The 24860-nt window shown below is 37.1% G+C and overlaps 1 protein-coding gene across 2 annotated transcripts in view; it reads right to left on the bottom strand.

The window, feature by feature from the left end:
* Positions 1-1980: 1980 nt before the first annotated feature.
* The window catches only part of LOC114470605 (serine/threonine-protein phosphatase 2A 55 kDa regulatory subunit B gamma isoform), a 39958-nt gene continuing 17078 nt past the window's right edge, over positions 1981-24860 (bottom strand). For both annotated transcript variants that reach the window (XM_028458881.1, XM_028458882.1), the window contains 8 exons: positions 22649-22746; positions 21455-21620; positions 18480-18592; positions 16393-16570; positions 13297-13461; positions 13039-13208; positions 5746-5837; positions 1981-4233 (listed from right to left, as the gene is read on the bottom strand). In XM_028458881.1, the coding sequence (XP_028314682.1) occupies positions 3939-4233; positions 5746-5837; positions 13039-13208; positions 13297-13461; positions 16393-16570; positions 18480-18592; positions 21455-21620; positions 22649-22746 (1277 nt within the window). In that variant the 3' untranslated portion in view covers positions 1981-3938. The remainder of the gene's footprint in view (positions 4234-5745; positions 5838-13038; positions 13209-13296; positions 13462-16392; positions 16571-18479; positions 18593-21454; positions 21621-22648; positions 22747-24860) is intronic.

Raw genomic sequence — 24860 nt, 5'->3', positions numbered from 1 at the left:
CTTTGGAGGCAAACGTTACAAACACATGTTTCTCGTGGTCGTTTTGAAAAAAAATCTCATGTCAAAACTGGAGCTGATATATACAGACACATTTAGGCCCTTTCGGTCTTCAAGAGAACAATAATATTCAGTAACATTCCCCCATTCTTCTTGGCTCTCACGTTCACTGAGTAGAAACGAATCATTCAAAGTATGAGTGTGAGCCGAACACTGGTAAACATGCTTCAGTGTCCGAAGACACAAATAAACCTAGTAGAGCAAGGTCGTCTAAGGCAGTGGTTCTCAACCTTTTCAGTCCACGACACCCAAAATAAAGGTGCCAAAGAATGGGAACCCCCACTGTAGCTAAAGGTGGTTAAACACAGACATGAACATTGAAGAACAGTCATGTGGAGACAGGGTCATCTATAAGGGGGAATAAAGGGGAGAGCTTTTTGGGGCATACCCATAAAGTCAGCAAAATGATGGTCCATTGTTCTATAAATCTGTGATAATCACATTTATTTGTTTATCTGAATAAAATCCACTGTTATCCAGGAAGTTTATTATTATTTGCATCATAGGATATAGTCATCTTAAAGATGTAAATCCTTGATTTATTCTGAAATAAAGTGACCAAAAATAGTGGAAATGGTGGTGAAATGAAAAGTTGTAAATCAGAGTGGCCAAAAACAGGCAAAAAAAAAGTGGCAAAAAGGGTTCAAAGTGTCAATATTGGAACAATTAGTTTAAACTGGCAAATAATGGGCATGACAAATCAAAAATGTGGTTAAATTGGAAAAAATAAGAGGTTAAAAGTGACAATAATGGGTCAACATATGCGACATTAGGTGGGAAGAGTGGTGGAAAGGGTTTATAAGTGCTGAAAATTAAGGATGCACCGAATATATTCGGCCACCGAATATATTCGACCAAATATTGCAAAAAAAGCAACATTCGGTTTAGTGAGTTAAAAGCAAGGCTGAATAGTAGCGTGTGATGCAATGACGCAATCAAACAACGTACAGTGATTTGGAGTCGGATAAGTGTGTGGCATTGCTGCGAACCAGAGCTCCTCCTCCTCCTTTCCACACACAAACACAGCCAGACTCTCTCCTTACCACTCTCCGTCACTGCGCAAACCGTCCAATTCCACAACCGAGTCCGTTGTTAGCGCTGTGAGCCACCAATCCGTAAACATTCCCATCGTTTCCTCCTTACACTACACCGGGTTTCGCTGCATAGGCTGGTGTACCATTAGCATAGAGTGCTAACACCTGATGTTTGTAAACAATGGGTAGAAAAAGTAGTGCAGTTTGTATTTACATATATGGCAACAAATTATAATATATATTCTATATTAAACAGCAGTGTTGTTTTAGCTGTTAAATAGCTGGAGAGGGAGGAGCTCACATTCTAGGAGGCGTGTTAGGTGACGTCACATGCCAACGTGGGCAAAATCCAACTCGCCCGTTTTTTACAAAATGTGGAATAACAAGGGAGGGAGGAAACAAAACTTTTTACACGTTGGCCCTCTGAATGAGGCTAAATCAATGTTTATAACTGTAGCAAAACCACTATAAAGTAATTTTTTCATCATACTTCCCCTTTAATCTAAATGAAAAACTTTGTTGTGCTTTTTATGAAAAGCAAAGGCTACTGAAATATTTAAAAAGGTCATAATATTCAATAAACATTTACTTTCTTTAAAAAAACATGTCTAAAAATGTATTCTAGGCTATTTATTCACTATTTAGAAAAAATAGTGAAAAACGTAACCGCATTCGATATTCGGTATTCGGCCAAGTGTTGATATTTTCTTCGGCTTCGGCCTCAAATTTTAATTTCGGTGCATCCCTACTGAAAATGTCTTGAAAGTGGAAAAATATGCAGAAAAGGCATTAAAATCTGATGGAGAAGTGCCAGAAATGGGAGTAATGAAGCAAAAATGCATTAAAAGGACCAATAATATGGCAACAAAAAGTGATAAAAATGGGTGAAAATATGGCAAATTTGAGTAGTTGCAGAAAAAGGGTAAAAAAATAAGCAAAAATGTCTCAGTGTCTCACGACCCCAAATGAGGTCCCGACCAAAAGGTTGAGAACCACTGGTCTAAGGGTCAACTGGTGCTGATTTGAGCCCCTGAAGCTTTTGTACAGCTCGGTCTATAATAATGATTGAAAAGGCAGCCAAGTCAGTCACTTTATAAACACCTATAGGCTAAATGTGTTGGGCATGCAGCATCTTTTTGACTGTTTGTTAAAGTGTTATGGATTTTTATCATCTTTTTCTTTTTTGCTTGATCTGAGTTGGATGTTGTTTAATGTCAAAATAGCACACGACTGCAGGAAACAGAAACCCTGGGATTATGTTGTTGATTATTATTAATAAAAAACGCCATGAGTGGTGCTGATATAAGCATCCACGTGTTGGACTACGAGGTGGAAATCTGGATGTGTGAGAACGTCGATGGATAAACTCTGCTGGGGAGAGTTTCAAGGCGTCTGGTGGGTTTAGGGAAGGATTGTGGACACATTTATCTCATCATCATCATCACCATCATCATTAAAGAACGTTGTATGGATGCTGATTGAAGAAAACCAGGACAGGTGAAAAACTAAACTAAACATTTAAAGAAATCAATGTAATTCTTATCATCAGCACTGCTGCTGGATGACTACAAAAGGTTAAACTACACAGAACATTAGGCAAGGCATAGGAATAGGCTTTGCTCTAACACACACACACACACACACACACACACACACACACACACACACACACACAGAGTAAAGAAATAATGAAATTAAAACAAATGTGTAATGTCTCTCAGAAGCCGATCATTACTGTCAAGCTTAATCCAAAGAGCGACAATCGTAGAATCTACATCCTGGACCTTTGCGTCTCCCATCATGCATTGTGGAATCCAGCCTTTTTCCCTTCTTTAGCTTTTCTAGGTTTGTTCAGTTCTGGGAGGCTGTAGAGGAGGGAGTGAGTGAGGCGTAGTCCTGGACCATGGCTGTGTTCAAAATTGTATACTAACATACTGTTCATACTACTCATACTAGGTCTGATGTCAAAATGAGTATGTAGTGCGTTCCCAATGAATAGTGTACGCGAGAAATACCCGGATTTAAGGCTGCAAGATGAATTGATATAAAATCAAAACTGAATTATTTATTTAAGGGGATTTTTAAAAAGTCAAAATCAGAAAATCTATTTATTTTTTCGAATGCAAGGTTTTCTTTTTAAAAACACTGAGGGATACATTTTTGGTTATTTTATCAATCCCACAGGGTATTTAACATTCTTTTATTGAACCTCTACAGTTGCAATTTATTACCAATATTTCAATTAAAAGAAAATACTTAAAATAATTAAATCCGGTCAGTTTTTTTATTTTTTTAATCGAGTGTTTAAAGTAAACTATCAGGATTTTGTATTGAGTAAAAATCGTGCAGCCTTACTCGGATGTTTACTATATCAAGACACTTCTTAAGTTTGCACGGTGGGCACACTCGTCATACTCAACCGCCCCATGATGCATTGCGAGTGGAATGTAAAATGGTCCTGGGACCGGCTTCAAGCTAAAAATCCCTTTTCAAAACAAAAGCATCTCTTCTTGACTTCCATTCGTTTTTAACTTTTTAAATAGTGCTCTTGTTTTGAAGTTAACAGGAAGTTTTTTCAGTAGTACAATGGTTGGTCTTTGAAAATGTCCAAAATGTCGGAATGAAATGCGTCATTTACCATTCTAACCACACTAATAGTATATAGTACACAGTATATACTCATTGAGTTTGAAGTATGCCATTTTGAACACAGCCCATGTGTAGACGTGTTCTGAGTTGGGTTTTATCTTCTTCTTCCATGTGTGACGAGGCGTACATTCTGGCATAGTTGTGTTGAGGTTGTGTAAACTCCGTTAAATCCACAGAAGGAGCGTGTCCATCCTTTCATCAGTGCATCTCCGAGTTGAGCTTGTCCTGAAAGATGTAGAGGTTGTTGGTGGCAGCGATGGCGATGATGTTCTCCGTGGGGTGCCAGGCCGTGTGGAGGATCTTCTTGGTGAAGTCCAAGCTGTCCACGCTGATGTCGTCCTTCCGCCGCTTTCCTCCGGCAGCGCAGACCCGCCGCGGCTTCAGGACAGCCCTGGGTTTGCTGCTTTCTCTCGACGCCTCCAAGGTCACGTCGCGTTTGGTGTTACGGTCAAACATACGGAAGAAGTTATTGTAGGCTCCAGTCATGATCACACTAGGCAGGGAGGGAGGAAAGGAGGAGGATAGTTACAAGAGTCCAAACATATACGTTTATAAAACTCCATGTGGTAATGAATCATGATATGACCTTATCGTGTTGATATGCTAAGGTTTCATTTAGTCAGACAACTGTTTTTCAGAAAATGTACATTGATCTCCAGACATGTTTCGACTGTCAACTGCCATTCTACTTCAGAGGCATCTGCTGATCGCTTTGATGTGTCCTTGACTTCCGTGTAATAATTTCAGCAAGTTATTTGTGTCTTCTCTTTGAGTAATATGTTAAAGTTTAATTTAATCAGACAACTGCTTTTGAGGAAATTTGCTTTAATCTCCTGACATGTTTCGACTGTCAACTGTCAGTCTTCTTCAGAGGCAATGTCTCCTTGATTTTCTGAATAAATGAAACCTTAGCTTATTATTGAAAAATAAGACAAAAAGCACATGCTGGAATTATAATGCCGAAGTTAAGGGCACATCAAAGCAATCAGCAGATGCCTCTGAAGAAGACTGGCAGTTGACATTCGAAACATGTCAGGAGATCAAAGCATATTTACATAGTTGTCTGAATAAATGAAACCTTTAGGTTAATAAAAGTGTTGGACGCTCATTTTTGTGATTCAATTTCATTGATTTACTGTGAAATGTTATTGATGTTGACCTTTTCTAGAATAGAGTGATTGAATTTGAAGTTGACTTCCTGAATGATTTGTTTCTTCTCCAGACAGTGATGATGATGATGCTATACTCGCGCTCTGATTGGTTCTTAAGGTAGATTGGAAACATTGTGGAACAAATGTAGAACAACGTGCCAGATTAAAATCACATGTTCAATTACAATAACAGTGAATAGCATTTTTTCCAATTACAATGAAATTACAATTGTTTTTTTATCCTCAGAAAGTAATTCACAATTACGTTCGCAATCACTAAATTTCTATTACAATTATTCACAATTACTGAGCCTGAATTAAATAACCTAATAAAAGTTAACCTTCCTCTTGTGTTAGCTTTCTGTTAGCATCTCTAAAGATAGCAGGTCCTAAATCAGCAGTAAAATACACTAAAAACAAATATCTATCATCTAATTTCTTTCTTATCTATTGATTACCTCGTTAAGCTTTCTAATCAATAAAAATATAGGTTTTAATATTTTTGGTGTGGGTGTCTGCGTCTTTTTTGTGTCAGTATAACCCTTTATATTTACATTTTTTTGTAAAATGTGTGAAAGCTTGATATGAAGCATATTTTAATCATTGTTAACTATATATGTGCAGAACTGTGCATAGAACTGTAACATGGTTCAACAGTTTAATTAACAATTTGTATAGAATTGAGAAAGTAAATTATCTAAACTCAATTACAATTGAATTACAATTACGTCAGCAACAGATTTTTAAAATTACAATTATATATACAATTATAATGAATTATCAATTACGTAATTACAATTGTAATTGAGCCCAACCCTGACACACACACACACACAAACACACACTTCTTGTACCTGTCGGAGCCGTTCCAGGCACACTCGAACTTGTCAAAAATGCAGTCATTCTCGTAAAGGGAACACAGCTTACTGCGGAGGTAATCGTGGACCTGGAAGAAACACACACACACACACACACACACACACACACACACACACACCATTTGATTGTCTACTCACAGATATCGATTTCCAGACTATAAATAGAAGTCAGATGCTGTTGCACAACAAACCAATCACAGAAAATCAGAATCAAATCAGTCTTGGCTGTAACACAATCCTCTGCGATGGCAACACCAATAATAATAATAATAATAATAATAATAATAATAATAATAATCACACACACAACAGTCTTCCTCTGTAATACGAGGGTCAGGAGGACATTTTCATCTCCTTTTCCATATCACTTAATCCATTAACATCCATCTTCCTATTATCCCACTGACCGAGTGCAGGATAATGCAGACACACACTCACTCACTCACACACACACACACACACTCACTCACACACACACACACACACACACACACACACACACACACACACACACACACACACACACTCACTCACTCACTCACTCACTCACTCACTCACTCACTCACTCACTCACTCACTCACTCACTCACTCACTCACTCACTCACTCACTCACTCACTCACACACACACACACACACACACACACACACACACACACACACACACACACACACACACACACACACACACACACACACACACACACACACACACACACACACACACACACACACACACACACACACACACACACACACACACACACACAGTGTCTCGGATCCAATGGGGATGAAAGCTACACCTCTCCCTGCAGCCTTTGCACAGTTCACAGCATTAAGTCTCTACGTTTCACATTAAGTCAGCAGCTACTTTGCAGTCGATACCTGAGCAAGCTGAGCTCGTCACATTTTTACATCACACAGACAGTGGAAATTTTGACTTTGCTGCAAAAATTAAAGTGTTAAAAAAAAGCAGGTTTTTCAGCCTTTTTTATTCGGTGAAGGTTATGTTTTAATTTGTCTTTTTAAATGTAACCTGGAACAGACAAACAATATATTATTGTCTTTAGTGTCATCATTGCACATCATGCAATCGAACCTTTCTTTTACTTTTATTGTTATTTCTTTATTTTTCTGTATTCTGTAAAGCGGCTTTGAGTCCCAAACAAAGCGCTATAAAAATCGATGTATTATTATTATTATTATTATTATTATTATTATTATTATTATTATTATTATTTATTTTTTGTAATTATTTTCTATTACTATTGATATGTGATTACAGAATCTCTTCTGGTCCTTGTCACACTGCCCTAAGCAGGCCAGATACCATAGTACACTGATAACATTTGCCAAGGCCTCTTCTCAGATACTCTGTCATTGTTATGCTTAGCACTATCAGCAGCATACAAAATCCTGAGAGCACAGAACAACTACAGATTCACTGGGACACACACGCACATGGAAACCTCTGAATACCAGACCGGTCTGCCTCAAAAACCCTTTGACCAAATAAACCCTGTGTCTACATCTGACCAGTAAACCCTACAACTTGACTCTGTCTCATTCCATTCAAAACCGCCACAACAAATATTATTATTATAAATGAGCAAAATTTAAGATTTTAAAGAAGTTAAGTATCCAGACAAAGCACACATAAATGTTCCAGGTATAAGAATAAAAAAGAAGAAAATAGTTTTTTACTAGAGGTGGGACTTGACAAAAAAAAAAAATAATGAATCTGGTTAATTAATGTAAAATAATCACACAAGACACAAGAAGCTACATTTTTCTAATTTAAATGAATTTTGGTATATGACTGAATCAATGAAAACAATAAATGAGCTTAAACAGCAAAACTGTGTTTATTATTTTATCATGAGTATACCCGAAATTTGTGAAATGAGAAAGGTTTCGCAATGTTTGGAGTGCAAATAAAAGCGATTAACTGCGTTATTTTTCTGTAATTAATTAATCGCAATTAACGCTTTAAAATCCCAGCCCTACTTTTTATTTGTTGTTCATCGTGCATTATGAATGAAATTCTGTTGCATCGTGAAACCAGAGCACAACATTAAGAGACAACACATCAAAGCTGATCAAGGAGTTCCACAAGGCTCTCTGTTAGGACCTGAAGTTTTCACATTGTATATGTTTAAAAAATGCAGCAATATTAGAAAGTACAGATCTATTCACAGGTGAAATTATAAAACAGAAAAGTTTGAATGGGCTGAAAATGTATCCATATCAAAAAAAGCAGATAACGGGCAGGTTTCCTTCAAAGAATTTGTAAATCAAATCTAGTTTCCTACAGTGTTGTAAAGAGTACTGATATATCCTACTCAAGTAGAAGTACTGTTACTTGATTGGATTTGCACTCAAGTACAAGTAAGTCATACATAAAATACTCAAGTACAAGTAAAAATAGCTCAATTAAATAGTACTCAAAGTAAAATTTACTCGTTCATTTTTTGTAGTTTCACAATGTCTGTTGATTATTTTAAAGCAGAACTAAGTAACTTTTTCACCTTAATAAATCCTTCTCGTAGTCCCTGTAAGGGTATTACAAGTGTTTTTGGGGTGATTGGATGGTCTTTCATCTCTCCCTGCTGTCTCTGGCCAAAAAACCGCACTTACAACTTTCCTGCCTCCGACCCAGTGGCAAGACGTACTGCTTTACGGCAGCCTAATACAAACTAATGCTAGATTATGACCAGCCCTGTATACGGTTGTCCACAAATTCACTTTTCTCAAACTTATATCATGGCGGAGCCAGCAAAAAAAGGCAGAGAAGACCTTTGTCTGAGGAACGGAGCAACTCCATGCAGTGACAGCTCAGCAGCAACACACAGCAATCACACACACTGTCGTCGTGGCAACAGGCATGCACACACAATCATGACTCGGCGCTCCATCTGGCAGCACACACACAAATATCCATCCATCTATCTATCTATCCATCCATCCAGTTTCAGAGCCGCTTTGTCAGCACACAAACAAACACATATCACACATTTCCACACTCCCTTCCGTATTACTCCCACATCATTCATTTATTTTACTTGTCTCTCTTCCTTATACTGTTCACATGGTCACATGGGACTATATGTGTGAAAGCACCCTTAGTGTCACTGTTGTATTAGGATTTTTCAGTGATCGGTTGCTACCGTTTTGGGAGAGTAAAGGTGCACATGTAGCTGTGGGGTGCAGCAGGTGGCGGGGGGTGCAGAGTTTTTACAACAGTGACATAACCAAAAAAAACTTTTAGGGGGAGCGCTAAGCGCATGTTACTTATTTCTGCTTTAAGACAAAAAATAATAATTTACTCAGTCAAGGTTGGATGTAGAAATGTAAAAAATTACTTTTTTAAAAACGTACTTAAGTACAAGTAAAATTACTGATTTATAAATTGACTCAAAAACGTACAAGTACCCATAAAAGCAACTCAATTACAGTAACGTGAGTTCTTGTAGTCCATTACTTTCACCTCTGGTGTCCTACATGATGGATATCTGGCCTTTAAGACAGAAAATATGTAAAGAAAAACATTGTGATTTTGTTAAGTGTAGTAACAAAGGGACTAACAACCCTCAGCTCTCTTTGGCTACTTTCATATTGCTATTGAACTCCAGTCCAGGCCACTCTAGATAATGATTTTTCAGGGAAGTAATTTATTAACAGACGTGCTTTGATGTTCAGGCTAGTTGACTCACTGCTGTAAAAAGACAGAACATTATTTGTTTATTTGTTGTCCTCTCATCACACCATTTGCACACAACGCCTCTACCTCCTCTCCCTCCTCTTCCTCCTCCTCTTCCTCCCATCTCTTACTGCATTGCAGATCTAGGTGTCAGACACTCTGCGAGGTATCCCTGCTTTCAGCTTTACTTGTTGGCCCTATAAATAGCTGCAGGGCTACTGAGCCTCCCACTGCTGGCTACCTGACAGGCCCTCACACTAACGCAGACATGCATGTTCACTTACAACGGGACCACCACACATAAACACAGCCCCTCTCCTGCCTGTGCATCAGCAAACAGGAACTGTAATGTGCAGCCTGATGGGAAACAAGAGAGTGACTGAGCAGTAAGAGTGTGTCAGTGGGTAAATAGGCTCTTTAGTCTTTAGTCAGCTCACGGCTTAGTGCATACCTGTCAAGAATCCCGTTTTGGCTGGGAAACTCCCGTATTTTACACCATCTTCCCTTATTTTTCCCGTAAATATCCCGTATTTTAATGTAATAATAATTAAAATATGCCTTACTAAACTGAACGGTGTCACTAGCCTCGCGAGAACTACCACCTGAAATGGCCTAAGTGGCAGTTCTCGCGAGATTAGTTTCTTCCTTCCTCCCCATCGTTGTTATCCCATTTCTCATCTAAATAAGGGGCGCCGCCCTTGTGGCGAACCACAGTTCTCCTGCTCCTGTGCTCCCATGTTATGATTGTCTTTTCATGTTTTCTTTGACGGGATGAAACTGAAATGTAATTTTGTTGCTCTGTAACATGTGCAATGACAAATAAACTCAACTCTAACTCTAAATACCTTGGAAAATGTGAAAGAGAGTTTACCTTCCTAAAGAGCAGCAGGATGGGACACAGTTACACGTTGTTCGATTAGTAATTGAGATTTTAACGTTTCCCACAGCGGAAGGAACCACGTCACCATAAAAAATCAGCCAATCACAAGCTCCACATACACTGCTTTAAAAAAGTGTTAAAGGATGTAAAGTCTGAAACAAATGTGTCTAATAAGTAGGGATGTAACGATTAATCGTAAGGCAGTTAAAAATCGATTCATAGGTATCAAGGTTCACATCGATGCTGTGAAAATGGAATCGCAGTACTTTTTTTAACCAGCAGAGAGCGCTACCCAGAAGTCATGGCGGCGGGCAAAATCTGCTAATACTTTCTTTCTGGCCGCCTTCTACTCTTAAACATATTCATAAATGATTCCTTACCCCTTTAGCACCAAAAGGATATCTGTAATATTAAGTGAATATCTGTAAAAGTCACGTTTTTCTATTAACCCTGTCTGCTAGCATAGCATCTCTTCTTCACTGCACTTAGCTGCATCCCAACCGACCACTGGGTTACCATCGCCCTCTGCTGGTTCAAACAAATATCTGACGCAAATACAGTGCAGACTTTTTTTTTTTTTTTTTAAGGTCAAAATGTTAAGTCACAAAATACATTTTCAGTTGCACTTTTAAAAAGAAAAACAACTATTATGCAGTTTTGTATTGTTTACTATGGAACCAGAATTTAAATGAATAGGCTTTTTCATTTGCATTATTCCTTTATTTATTTCATTCAAGATTTATTTTTAGTTAAATTGTATTGTTTGAATAGTTTATCAAGGAATTCTTTTGACAATGAAAAATAAAAGGAAAATAGTAGTATTTTCTAGTTTTTTTTTCCCCCAAAAAATTAAAGGAATATTTTTCAGTCATTTAGGTACAGTCCCATTTTGTAAAATGAATCGTGAGAGAATCGTATCATGAACCCAGTATTGTGAATCGAATCGTATCGGGAGTTGAGTGAATCGTTACATCCCTACTAATAAGTCATTAGTGAACACCAGAGAACCACATGAGTGAGCATGAGAAATTAAAAGAAAATAAATAATGAAAATAAAATGTTAATGTCTAACTTAAAGACAAGCAACGTGAAATTAACAGTAAATATGCAACGTGTTGACTTGTATATGAACTGTAAGTATATTAAATAAACACATGTGCTTCATATACACATTTATGTTTTTATTTAGGCTGTTTTATAAGTTAGGAATTAGGGCTGGGTGATATATCGAGATTCAAGATGTATCGAGTTTTCTATTTTGACAATATAGAACACTATAATATTTCATATATATAGCTTATTATGTATCAAAAGACTAGGAGTCACTGCTTTTACTTCTCAGTGTAAAGCTCAGTTAGATGGATTAATGAGTGGCACATATTTATCAGCTGTTTGTTAATAAATGTCTCTGTGTGGCATTTTGCATCAGCAAATTTAACCCGGAATTGTTTTTCTGGTCAGACTTTATTTGATAAAATTATTTAGATTTATATCGTATATCACCATTTTGAGAAAATATATTGAGATATGAGTTTTGGTCCATATCACCAGCCCTAGTAGGAATGTTCACAGCATCTCAACGTTAATAAAGGTCGACCTACCAGATTCTAATCACATAATTGTATTTAGTTAGTGGTTGACAAGTGGCTGGTTGGGTGGTGGGACGACTCGTAGTGGGCGCCTGAAAATTTCCCCTATTTTCAAATCCAAAACTTGACAGGGATGGTTTAGTGGTGCATGTGTGCATTTTGAACAGCACAGTAAACCACTGTAATCTCCCTCACAAATCCATGCTATACACATATTTATATTTTGTTGTGTAAAGATTATAAATGGGGATACAGGAAACAACTTTTTACATTAGGCAGTGGCTGTGTTGTAAATGTCATACTAATGTACTACCAGAGATGTATAGAGTGCTGATATATCCGACTCAAGTATAAGTACTGTTACTTCATCGCAATTGTACTAAAGTACACGTAAAAGTAAGTCATATATAAAATACTCAAGTATGATTAAGTAGTAGCTCTGTTAAATAGTACTCAAAGTACTGTAATAGTCACTACAGTTGCTTTCACCCCCCACCACCACGTTTATTTTTGGTAATAAATCTTGCCACGGTTCCCTTGCATACAGTAAACATATCATGTATGAACAGTTCAGCTAATAGACTAAAGCAGTGTTTCTCAAATGGGGGCATTGGAGGTATGGCACTACAAGCGGTACTTGAAAGAGAGAGAGAAGGGGAAAATTAACTTAATTAAAAATACAAGGTAACATGTTTATTTTTAGTTGAAAACAATAATGACACTGTATTTTACCAGCAACTCAGAAAACAACAACAAAACACAAAATGACATCAAAAACACATACACTAAGAAAGAAAAATACTTACTATTACCAGCAAACAAAAAAACAACAAAAAAAACAACAAAGACACAAAATAAGGGAAAAAATATACTGAATAATTAAAAAACAGACAAACAACAATTACATCAACAACACCCAAAATGACAAAAAAAAAAGCACAAAATCGTTTGAGAATCACTGCTCTTAAGGGGACAGATTTGGCCCCCAGGCCTCAAATTTGACACCTGTGGTTTAGATTGTCGTGCTCAATTATTCATCCTATTACTGAACCATGTGATCTTGATATCTGCTGTATGTCTCTGGTGTTTTTCTCTACTCACCTGGTACGTCTCCAGAGGCTTGCTCTCCATGTTGAGGTCCCAGACTTTGGCAGTCAGGTAGTCTCTGGTGAGCAGGTAGCGGCCGCTGTGGCTGAACTTGACATCTGACACAGAGGAGATTATCTCAGAGAAGAAGGAGCGAGAGCTGGGGTCCTCGGGCTCCTCGAACACTGGGGGGGTGAAAGAGAGAGAAAGTGAATCTACCACCTGTAACAATCCGAGCAGAGAAAAGCGTAGATGAATGCTTAGTGCACTCACACTTGGAGTGTTTGTCACACAGAGCTGCTTCCCTCATGTCACACAGGCGCAGCGTGCCTTTGCTACTGCTGTATACAAACAAGTTACAGTGATGGGGGTGAAACTCAGCCGCTGTGATCACCTCCGTCAGATCCTCCATGTTGACTGGTTTTATATCTACGATGTCTGATTGAAAAGAGACTCGCTCAGGAAAACACTAGTCAGTATATTCAGCTCTGCACAGAATCCAAGGAGAGTTCATTAGAAACACAGAAATGTCTCTGTGTGACTGTGTACGCACAGTAGAAATACTTTTACTTGATTGTGATTGTACTCAAGAACAAAGACAAGTAAGTCATACATACAGTAAAATACTCAAGTGCAAGTAAAAAGTAGCTCAATTTAGTAGTAGTTACTTTAACCCCCCACGTTTATTTTTGGTAATACACCTTTCCACGGTTCCCTTGCATACAGTAAACATCTCATGTATAAACTTAAAAAGGAAAATCTTGCGCAGTTGGAACCTAATTTATTTTCCACAAAGGCATCTGTATAAAATGAAAGGTTTGTCAAAATGTTTAAATTATTTAAAAAAAATAAAATAACACCAATGAATTCAATAAATAAATATAAGTATAGTGACATTTATGAACTCTAAAACCGTGCCATGCCAAATATGCCATATGGGTAATAACATAATAGGTAAAAGCCAACATCAACCATAGAAAGTGGCTGGGAGTTGATCAGAAATAGCACGACTAAGAACATATGGATTATGTCCACTGTGTCATGAAACAGACATAAAAAATAATCACAAAAAAAATGAATTTTCTCAGTAACAGTTGGGTGTAGAAATGTAATTAATGACTTTACTTCTTTTAAAACGTACTTAGGTAGAAGTAAATTTACTAGTTTAGAAAAACACTCAAAAAAGTTCCCATAAAAGCAACTTAATTACAGTAAAGTGAGTACTTTCACCTCTGATTCTAGGAAAGATCATTTAAAATCAGGGTTGGGGTCAAAAACAATTTTGTTTTTTAATTATCCATGTTAAATTACAACTCAATTACAATTACAGTGACCGGCATTTTATCCAGTTACAATCAAAATTACAAATATAATTTTTCCCATGGAAATTTTGAATTACCTTCTCACTACTAAAGTTCAAATTCAATTAATTACAATTACTGAGCCTTTAATAAATCACCCTATGAAACTAAATCTTCCACTTGTGTTAGCTTTTTGTAATCGCATAATGGATCATTAATTACAATTAATGATGTCATTAATTGTAATTGTATTAGAAAAAATACTTTGCTGTTGCAATCATAATTGAGTTGTAATTGAGTTCAGATAATTGACTTTGTAATTGTAATTGAGCGCCAAGGTATAAAAATGGAAAAAATTGGGATTTCTTGGGATTATTAGACCCTAATAACTAGTTCAAATATGATGAGCACACGTGAACTGGAGTTAAAATCTAGTAATCCATGAAAAATCAGTGGGAACATTTTTTAGATAAGGCTGTATATTGTATTAGTAAGGCATAAAAATGGGAAAAAAATATTTGTCATTATTTTTACAGTTAAGACCATTTTGATATTTGTAGAAAAACAATACATAAAAAATGCTCAGATACCCACACCATGAACAATAATACCTATATTTTAACAGATAAGGAAGCCTAACACAGTGACCAAGAGATGAAAAACTAATGATATGATAGATATGTATTTTACAGCTGATTTAAGACATGGATCAAAACTGACCCATTATAATAAGAGATGCTAACAGAAAGCTAACACAAGAGGAAGGTTACGTTTTATGGGCTTATTTATTTCAGGCTCAGTAATTATGATTAATTGTAATCGAACTTTAGAACATTATTGTAATTGACTTTCAGGGAAAAATAATCATTTTAATTTTAATTGTAATTGGAAAAAATACTGGTCACTGTAATGATAATTGAGTTGTAAATGAACATGGATAATTGAAGATTCAATTATCCATGATTGTAACTGAAAAATGTAATTGACCCCAACCCTGGTTTTGACCCATGCCTTAAATCATCTGAAAAACACACATGTATCTATCATCTAATTTGTTTATTAGACTTTCTTATCCATTAAAATATAGGTTTTAATATTTTTGGTGTGGGCGTCTGAGCCATTTTTCTGTCAGTATACGAGTGCAAGTAAACCCCTAGATTTATTTATTTATTTATTTATTTATTTATTTATTTATTTATTTATTTATTTATTTATTTATTTATTTATTCATTTATTTATTTATTTATTTATTTATTTATTTATTTATTTATTTATTTATTTATTTTTATTTTTATTTTATTTTTATTTTTTTTAAATGGTAAAAGGATCATCAAGAGAACTGACAGATAGTGGAAAAGGGTGATCTGAAACAGATTTTCAGATTTTAATAATTAACTACATATGTGTAAGCTGTAGAACTGTGACATGGTTCCACAGGTTTGCTTTTAATTACATTGTAATTGAATATTTTTTTGTTTTTTTAATATACTTTCCATGCCAATTACAATTACAAAGTCAGTTATCTGAACTCAATTACAATTCAATCATGATTACAAAAGCAAATTTTTTTTTTCCAATTACAATTACATTTACACATATGTTGCATTTGTAATTAATTATCAATAACGCAACTACAAATATAATTGACACCAACCCTGTTTAAAAACCCAAAAAATGAAAACATATTGAGATATTTCTCAGATTGTTGGAGGAAAAGTAAATCCATGTAACATTTTAAGCCGTGTCTGGGTCAGAGGACGTGCTGCTCTGAGTTTTCCTGAGCAGGATTAAAAGTCGGACTGAGGCTGAAATATTAATAAAGCCTCTGAATTATTCATGAAGAAGATACATTTTCACTCCTCAAGAATAAGAATCCCCTCCCCCAACACTGGGCATCTGTTTACACAATGTAGGAGTTTGTTGTCTCACCGTGTGTGTGTGTGTGTGTGTGTGTGTGCGTGTGCGTGTGCGTGTGCGTGTGCGTGTGTGTGTGTGTGTGTGTGTGTGTGCATTAATCATCATTCTCTGTGCTACGGGCCTAGAACACAAAGGTATAGAACGAGGATACTGAAGCTGCGGTCTGTGATGTCCAGGTGCCAGAGGTTGATCCTCAGGTCATCAGCCGACATGTAGGTCTGGTAGTCGGAGTTGACGGAGATGGAGTTGACGTGGTAGGTGTGTGCGTTGGCAAACAGTCGCCGAGGGCTCACCTCCACCATCAGGTCCATCGGCTTCAACACCGGCACCTTGACAGAAGAGAGGGAGAGGGAGGAGCAGTGAGGAAGGACAAGCACACAATCACCTTATTTTATCAAAATGTATTGCATTGGGTTCAGATATAACTTGTTTAATAGAAACTTCAACCACTAGCACATGTGATCTTTGTTGATAACTACCTCCACCAAGGATGTAAACATAATGTAATGAAGTACTAAGTAGCAAGGATACACCTAAACCCCGATTACCACTGGATGCATAGCTGCTGCATAACAGCAACACAGCTGATACGTTTCCATTAAAGGGATCCTCCACTGTTTTTACAAATGTGGCCTAAAACCTTTGAAATGTCCTTATTAGAAGATCGATGCCTAACAAAATGCATTATTTTGCACCATATTTGTTTTATTAACTTTTAAAACTGGAACATTTGACACACATGGCGTCTACGAAACAGCAGAGTTGGAACTGTCACCTCCTGCGGTCACAGATTTGTTCGGGGCACAATTTATCATCTCTCAGTAAACAAAAGAGGTTTACATCGACTTTTTAAACTTTTATTGTTTTTTAGATGAACCCAAAGCAGCACAAGTTGTTATTTTGACTGAAAAAGCTGCTAAATGATCCTGAACGCTTCACCTCCTATAGAACTCAATGGACTTAAAGGGGCGATTGGCGTCATCAATGATGTCATTTCAACATGGCGGCACACAGGCTAAAGTACTCTCAGTTATAAAAGTTAATAAAACAAATATGGTGCAAAATAATGTGTTTTGTTAGGCATAGATCTTCTAATAAAGACATATCAAAGGTTTTAGGCCACATTTGTAAAAACAGTGGAGGATCCCTTTAAAGTCATTGTGTCATTTTCCACCACATGCGTAACTACTTTGTCAGACTGGAGCCCTCCTCAACAGATATGCTGAGATATGTTTCTATGTTTGCCAGACGCCGGTGGTTTCCTGCATGAATTCAACTAAAGATAAGCTTGTGTGGGAAAGGAAGTCGTGCACAGACACAGAATAATATATTCGGTTTATTTTGAAAATAAAATACTCCATGTTCAAGGCGGATCATATTTCCATCCAGTGTCTGATCCACTTGCTCCTTTTCAGGGTGGCGAGGGTCTGCTGGTGCCTATCTCCAGCTTTCTTCAGGCACTAGGTGAGACCCTGGCAGACCCGGCCACAGAAATAAATTAAAGGGGGGGGGCATTACATTTTTTTTGGGTGGGGCATAACTTTTCCACCTAAATTGCATTCATAAATTGTATTCACACTTTTTTTTTTTTTTTTTTACAGAATCACACAAATATGTAAAAGTCCCAAAATGACAGCAAAGTCAGGCACAACAACCACTTAAACAAACCAAATCACTACAAAAACAGTACAGAATAGCTCCAAAGACACACAAACTGTTAAGAAAATGACACAAAATGACAGGAAAATACAGAAAACAACTAATATACAGAAAGTGACCCCAAAAATGCACAAAACAACAACAAAAACACACATAAGGCCCCCTAAAACAAACAAAAAGACTGAAAACTGAGTAAACAAAAGATAAAAGACACAGAAAAAAAAAGAAAACCCTTTTTTCCCCCTGGGTTAATGCTCTGATTGGTCATTATAGATAATGTGGCCCTTGGATCAGATACAAACACATTTGTGTGGCCCTCGCTGTGATAGAGTTGCCCCTCCATGCACTATACTGTACACTGCAACCCTCTCACTAATGCTCTGGAGCAGTTTAGATCTAGTCCAGACGTTTTCTGTTGCTGAATATGAAACATTTCACCTCCCCCACACACTCCTGGTAATGGTGTGTACCTTGTGCCAGTGACCCAGTTCTACAGATGGAAACACATCTTTACCCACTAACCCACATTTACTGTATTACTAGAAGGAAAGGGAATTAAAGAACAGACAGATACTGTACCTGTAGTGATGTGACAGTGGAGAGGTCCTTGATGCGACCCTCCTCATCTTTCAGGTTGTACCCCTCTGGCCGTTTGTCTCTTTCACTCACCTTCCACAATTTGATGGTCTTATCTATAAATCAGACACAGAGATACAACATAAGACTGAAAACAATGTGAAAGTGACAGATGAGAGAAATGAGCTTGAGTTAGTCACTACTTTATTATATTAACTGTGGTTTCTAAGCTTAAAACCATCACAAAGCGCTTCTTTAATAACATTAAACAACATCATATCTTGGATATCTTGAATGAACCTTTCTATTCATCAGAAAAATGTCAGTAACTATCCTTCCTCACAAGCATTATCCACGTTCCACTGATACAGCAGGTCTCACATTTTCCTAAATGATAAATATTACAGTACTTAAAGAAACCCATCACCGTAAGGCTCTCAGGGTAAATCAATACATTTTCCAATACAACCAAGAACTGATAATGTGAACCATAAAATGAGACGACCCTAAAAGGTCGTCACGCAGCACTGAAATGTGATGATACGCAATCCAATAAAACTCCCTAAAGATCCTGATTTAAGATCATCCTTCACAATAAAAGCATTTTAAAAAGCTGCTGATGTCGCACCGTCAGAGCGTAGCTACAGTAATGCAATGAATCACCAGAACATGATGGAAGACATCAGCGTCTAAGCGTCTGGAGAGGAATGGAGCAAAACAAAGGCACAATTATTTAAGTCTGCAGGAAGAATGTGGTTTCTTTCAGGGTTTAGAAAAAGAGGCTGAGAATGGTATCACAGTGATGCACAGTACGAGGTGATGTTTATCAAAAAAGCTGATAAATATGGCGAGTAGACTGAAATGATGGACCAAGCAAGCAGAATGCTGGTTTACGTATTGTCCTGATGTTACCACATGTCCATTAAAACCCCAAAATTACAGTATGTAATAGGGATGCACCGCGATGCAAATTCTTTGCCAAACCCAAAAAACGAGAAAACAAAGGCCAAAAACCAAAACCCGAAACACCGAAAAAAATGATTATGACAATTATGAGCAATCAAATGTATGGCTATTTGAATGTGTTCTAACCTCACTAATATTAAAACATTGTAATTGTATAAATTCATAATAATGATTCAAAGAATAGATCCATTTCAAAGTGGTCAAGCATGAGGCACGTGACTGACGTGCGCACGCATACGTGCAGAAACCATGTTGTTTACATATGTGACGCTTGAAAAATTGAAAAATGGCAATGAATGAACCACTGCTAAGGCTCGTAAATAGTTTGAAAGCTTATCACCTGAGGACGTGGACGATTATTTAAGGAAACTCACTTTAAGTACAGATTTAAGTCCTGGATTGTTGGTACTCCTATTTGTGCAATCAACAACACAACGACATTGTGGTGTTTTTATACAAAAGCAAAAGTGTTTCATTCACGTGCCGATGCTAATACAATGCGGTTCTCCGTTTGTTTTGCACCTAATTTAGTATGCATACGTCACATGAAATGGGTCTATAAATCAATTGAAAAATATGCAAATGTTTATTTAGCAGTGACATTCTAACAATGCACAATATGAAATAAAATATTTAACTCACACATTAAATAATATTATACAGGTCTATAACTGACTGAGCTGCTGAAAGATGATCAAATCAAATATGTTTTCTCATCATAACACAAAGTGCATTGAAGATCAGCTTCTCTGCTTTATCACATTGGAATACACTCGTACCTTTTCACATGCACACACACCGCCATCTCTTCAGTTAGCTGAGTTATCTCTCTATAGATAAATCATTCTCTGTGCTGATACGCCTACATCGATACCCAACATAGAAGAGAAGCTAATATTAGCTTGCTAACTGTGACCAGCTTGTGACGCTGTTGGTTCTGCCTGGATGGAATTTAGCGTGAAAGTTTGAAAGTATTTTCAGACGGAGCCTGCAAGAAATACACTCGTACTGGTTGGAGCTCCAGCTCTGCCTCTTCTGCTGCTCGTTTTATGACATCATTGAGATTGAATGACCAACGCAAATAGTTAATTTTTTTTATTTACATTTGGGCTTCTGGCAAATGCATTTTGTTGCTATGTTAAGAGTGAATAAACCTGTGAAACAAGTAATGCTGTGTAATCCATTGATTTCAATAATGTACCTGTAATACGATTGCAAACTATTTAAACTGTAACTGTAACAGATTACAGTTACTCATAATTTTTAATCTGATTACGTAACTCCGTTACATGTGATCCATTACTCCCCAACACTGCAGACACAAATGGCCTATTTCCAGACCGTGGTGCTTGTTTACGATGACATCACATCTGGTTTCTAATTGTTTCAGTGAATAAAAGTGTTCGTAGCCAAATTTTCGGTGCATCACTACTATGAAACCTTTTTCTCCCGAGTTCATAGTTAACACTGAGGCTCTCTTTGCAAGTAAAGAAATAAGGTAAACTGTCACAATCTAACCCACTTTCTCTCTAAACCCTTTAGTTTAAGTCACTGATGAAAGGACCAAAGTGCATTGAAATGCAATTTTAATCTCTTTTGAAGCTGTTTTTAAGATGTTACAATTTGGTGAGTTGACAACAATGATTAAGCAGAAAATCCTCAGTTTGTAGCAAATCAAGCCTTGGAGCGATTGCTCTGGTGCTAATGACACCGCAGCTCCCACAAAGGGTGAGTCGGCATTTTTAGCTTTCTGCACTCTGCAACAGCAAACTGCTTTATGTGTGTGTGGACACAAGGCTGGATCAATAAAGAGCGTATGCACTTTAAAAACGAGACCCATGTGGACAAACACGGCCGATGGTAGCGGTGGTGCTGAAAGGAAAAGACTGAAGAAGATGCAACAAAATCTGAATGTGACGAGCTTCAAATCACAAATTGCAAAAAAACAGAAGTTAATGTAGTATCTGACATGATCTCCTGCTTTTGCTTTCCTGGGTGTGTTTAGGACTCACCGTTGGTGGAGAGTAGAAAGTGTGCAGCGTTCTGCTGAGGAAGCCATCTGATCTTGTTGATCTTCTCCTCAATCTCCAGACTCTTAAGGTAGTCGAACTCGGGCTCATGGCTCTGAAAGGTGCTGTAGACGTTGTACTCTCCCTGAGAGAAGAGCTCATTCTTGCTCTTGGGGGGTGAAAATTAGGAAAGAAGAAAGAGCAGATGAACAGAACAGCAGGGGCTAAAGAAACCTGGTCTCATGTTCAGTCATGGTTCAGAATCGAGCTCTGAACCGATTCAGTCAACCAGTCAACCTTTTCAGCCTGCGACCCCTAAATTAAAGATGCTAGAGAACGGAGACCCCCACATTGGAGACAGGACCATCTATAAGGAGGAATAAAGGGGGGAGTTTTTTGGGACCCATCCATAAAGTCACCAAAATGATGGTCCATTGTTCTATGAATCTGTGATAACCACTTTTATTTATTTATCTGAATAATATCCACTGTTATCCAGGAAGTTTATTAATTGCGCTATAGTATACAGTCACCTTAAAGATGCAAATCCGTTAAGGGTTAAAAGTGACCAAAAATGGTGGGAAAAGTGGTAAAATAGGATTTTAAAAACAAGAGAAATTGGTAAAAGGTACAAAAAGGTATAAAAAAGGGTTAAAAGTGTAAATATTGCCTTAAAAGTGGCCGAAATGGGGTTGAGGTTGAGGTAATGCAATTTAAAAAGTAGGAACAAATAATTTAAACTGGCAAATAATGGACATGACAAATCATAAATGTGGTTCAATTGGCAATAAATAAGCATGAAAAATGGTGAAAAGAGGTTAAACAAGACAATAATGGGTCGATAAAGGCAACGAGGTGTGAAAAGTGGTGGAAAGGGTTTATAAGTACCGAAAATGTCTTGAAAGTGGAAGAAAATGTGGAGATAAGCTATTGAAATTTGATGGAGAAGTGTCAGAAATGTAGCAAAATTACATTAAAAGGAGCAATACATGGCAAGAAAAAGTGATGAAAAAGGTGAAAATATAGCAAGTTTGGTGTCGTTGCAGAAAAATGTAAAAAAAAAAAAAAAAGAAAAGAAAAGAAAAGTGGGCTCAAATTGTTCAGAAAATATTTGTAGGTTCTTGAGGGCATCTGGCGACCCCCTCTCACTGTTGTGTGGGTGTGTGTGTGTGTGTGTGTGTGTGTGTGTGTGTGTACCTCCGGTTCTCTCTGAAAGATGACCACACGGCCCCCTTTGTCCCCTGTTGCCAGGAGCTCTCCTGTGTGGTTGAACTCAACAGTGGAGATGATATCAGCTGGAGGAAGAGACAGATGAAAGGAGGAGAAAGGGATGGTAGGGGAAAGAAATCAGACATGAGCCCATTGACCACAAGTCATTATTCATCATGTAGTGTTACAGTGAACAATGAAAAGAAAACGCTCCTTTCAGCAACACACTCACTAAATGAGAAATGCTAATTATTCTAACGCGGACTGGAACAATACTTCATTAGCAATGCAAACATTATGTAAATATGCATGATTTCATTTTCAGAGAACATGTTAGTCCCAGTAAATCACACAGATTATCACAGTTACTAATAAGGAACACACACACACACACACGCACACACTGACTCACAGTCAGTTTGGCTTTTCTGTGATACAAGAGTGACAAGTCCCTTCTGTGCTCCACCGAATCAATTATTTTTTTAATTCACACCACCGTGCCTGGTGAGGTAAACGTGACATTTGAGTCTTGGATCTAGTTTAAGGTTGGTTTGCCTCCTTCTGTCTCTCTGTCCTCCTTTATCTTCTCCTTCAGACGACAAATTGAAGCTCTTTGAACGGATCCTCTACCATGATGAAAGACAGAGCACATAGAGCGTAGATGGGAGGATAAAATGTTGCTGAAAAAGGACTCGTATCATCGAGTGCTCTGCAGTTAAGTCACTCTCTGATGTTATTGCTATTCTTGCTTTGCTGCTGAATCCGGCAAATCCAGCAGATTCACAGGAGTCATTTTCAGTCTCAGTTATTAATATGGTTTAAAGGCATTTTTATCTATTGGAAGTTGAAAGTGACTGAGGTGCAATGTTTTTCTACTTTAGCGTTTAATATATCACTCCATTTACATCATTTCAGACTGTCCAGCTTTAATCATCTTTAGGTGCAACAAAATGTCACATTGTTCCATTCTCTCACACATGCTGAAAAGATCATTGGTGTTGATCTGCCCTCCATCCAAGACTTATACCTGTCCAGGGTCAGGAAACAGGCAGGTAGCTTCACTGCAGACCCCTCACACCCTGCACACAATCTGTTTAAACTCCTCCCCTCCGGCAGACGCTACAGATCACTGTACGCCAAAACTACCTGCCATAAAAACAGTTTCTTCCCCCAGGCTGTCATTCTGATCAACACTAAACAGTCACAGAGTGTCAGACCTGTTTCTGTTACTGTGAAATAACCTGGAACTAAACATAACAACCCTGGAACAACCTGTCACTGTGAATGTTCATGGACATAATTTTTTCATTTAAATGTTCACCTGCACTACTCATCAATGCACTACTGCACTATTATCTTATTATTATTATTATTATTATTATTATTATTATTATTATTATTTTTGTATTTTTATTTTATTTCATTATTATTATTATTATTATTATTTTTGTATTTTTATTTTATTTCATTATTATTATTATTATTTGTTATTTTTATTTAGTTTGCACTTATTAGTCTAACTACTCTTATATTTATGTTTATACTTCTTTTTTATTTATTTTTATTTATTTTATTTATTTTTCCTTATTCTAGTTGATTGTTATTATTTAATGTTACACTACCTGAGAGAGCACAGGTCACCAAAAGAAATTCCTCGTGTGTATTCATACACCCTTGGCCAATAAAGTTGATTCTGATTCTGATTCTGATTCTGATATAAATGTATCTACATGTTCACCTTTTATGGTCAGCCAGTTCACACATCATTGTAGCACATAAACGGTCAGTGGGTCTGTTTATTGCTCATTTTGTATCTTTATGTTGAGTTTTGTATTTAGTTTCCAGTCCTATTTCTATTTGGTGATGTGCTATACATGGTTAGATTTCAGCCTTACAAAATCAAAGTTGTGAGTTCAAACCCCAGTGTGTGTGTTTTTGTTTTTGTTTTTTCTGCTTAGTAATTTGGTTGCTAATGAGTTCTGTTGATTTTTAGCTCTTAGTTTAATCTTTGTCCATGTTTTTTGGTCTTGCGTGTTTAAAACACTTCCTGTCTTTTCTGTTTGTTTCCTTCTGTCTCCACACAGGAGGACCCAACGCCATTAATACCTCACTGCACTAATAAAGGTATAGTCCACGATCCTGTTTAAAAACACTTTTTGTTCTTCTGGGTGAAATAGTCCCTCCATCCTGACAGTAGTTA

Source organism: Gouania willdenowi, chromosome 10 (assembly GCF_900634775.1).
Source record: "Gouania willdenowi chromosome 10, fGouWil2.1, whole genome shotgun sequence".
In the NCBI taxonomy this organism is placed as follows: domain Eukaryota; kingdom Metazoa; phylum Chordata; class Actinopteri; order Blenniiformes; family Gobiesocidae; genus Gouania; species Gouania willdenowi.
Note: the sequence above shows the minus strand (reverse complement) of the source record. Positions and strands in the feature narration are given on the sequence as shown.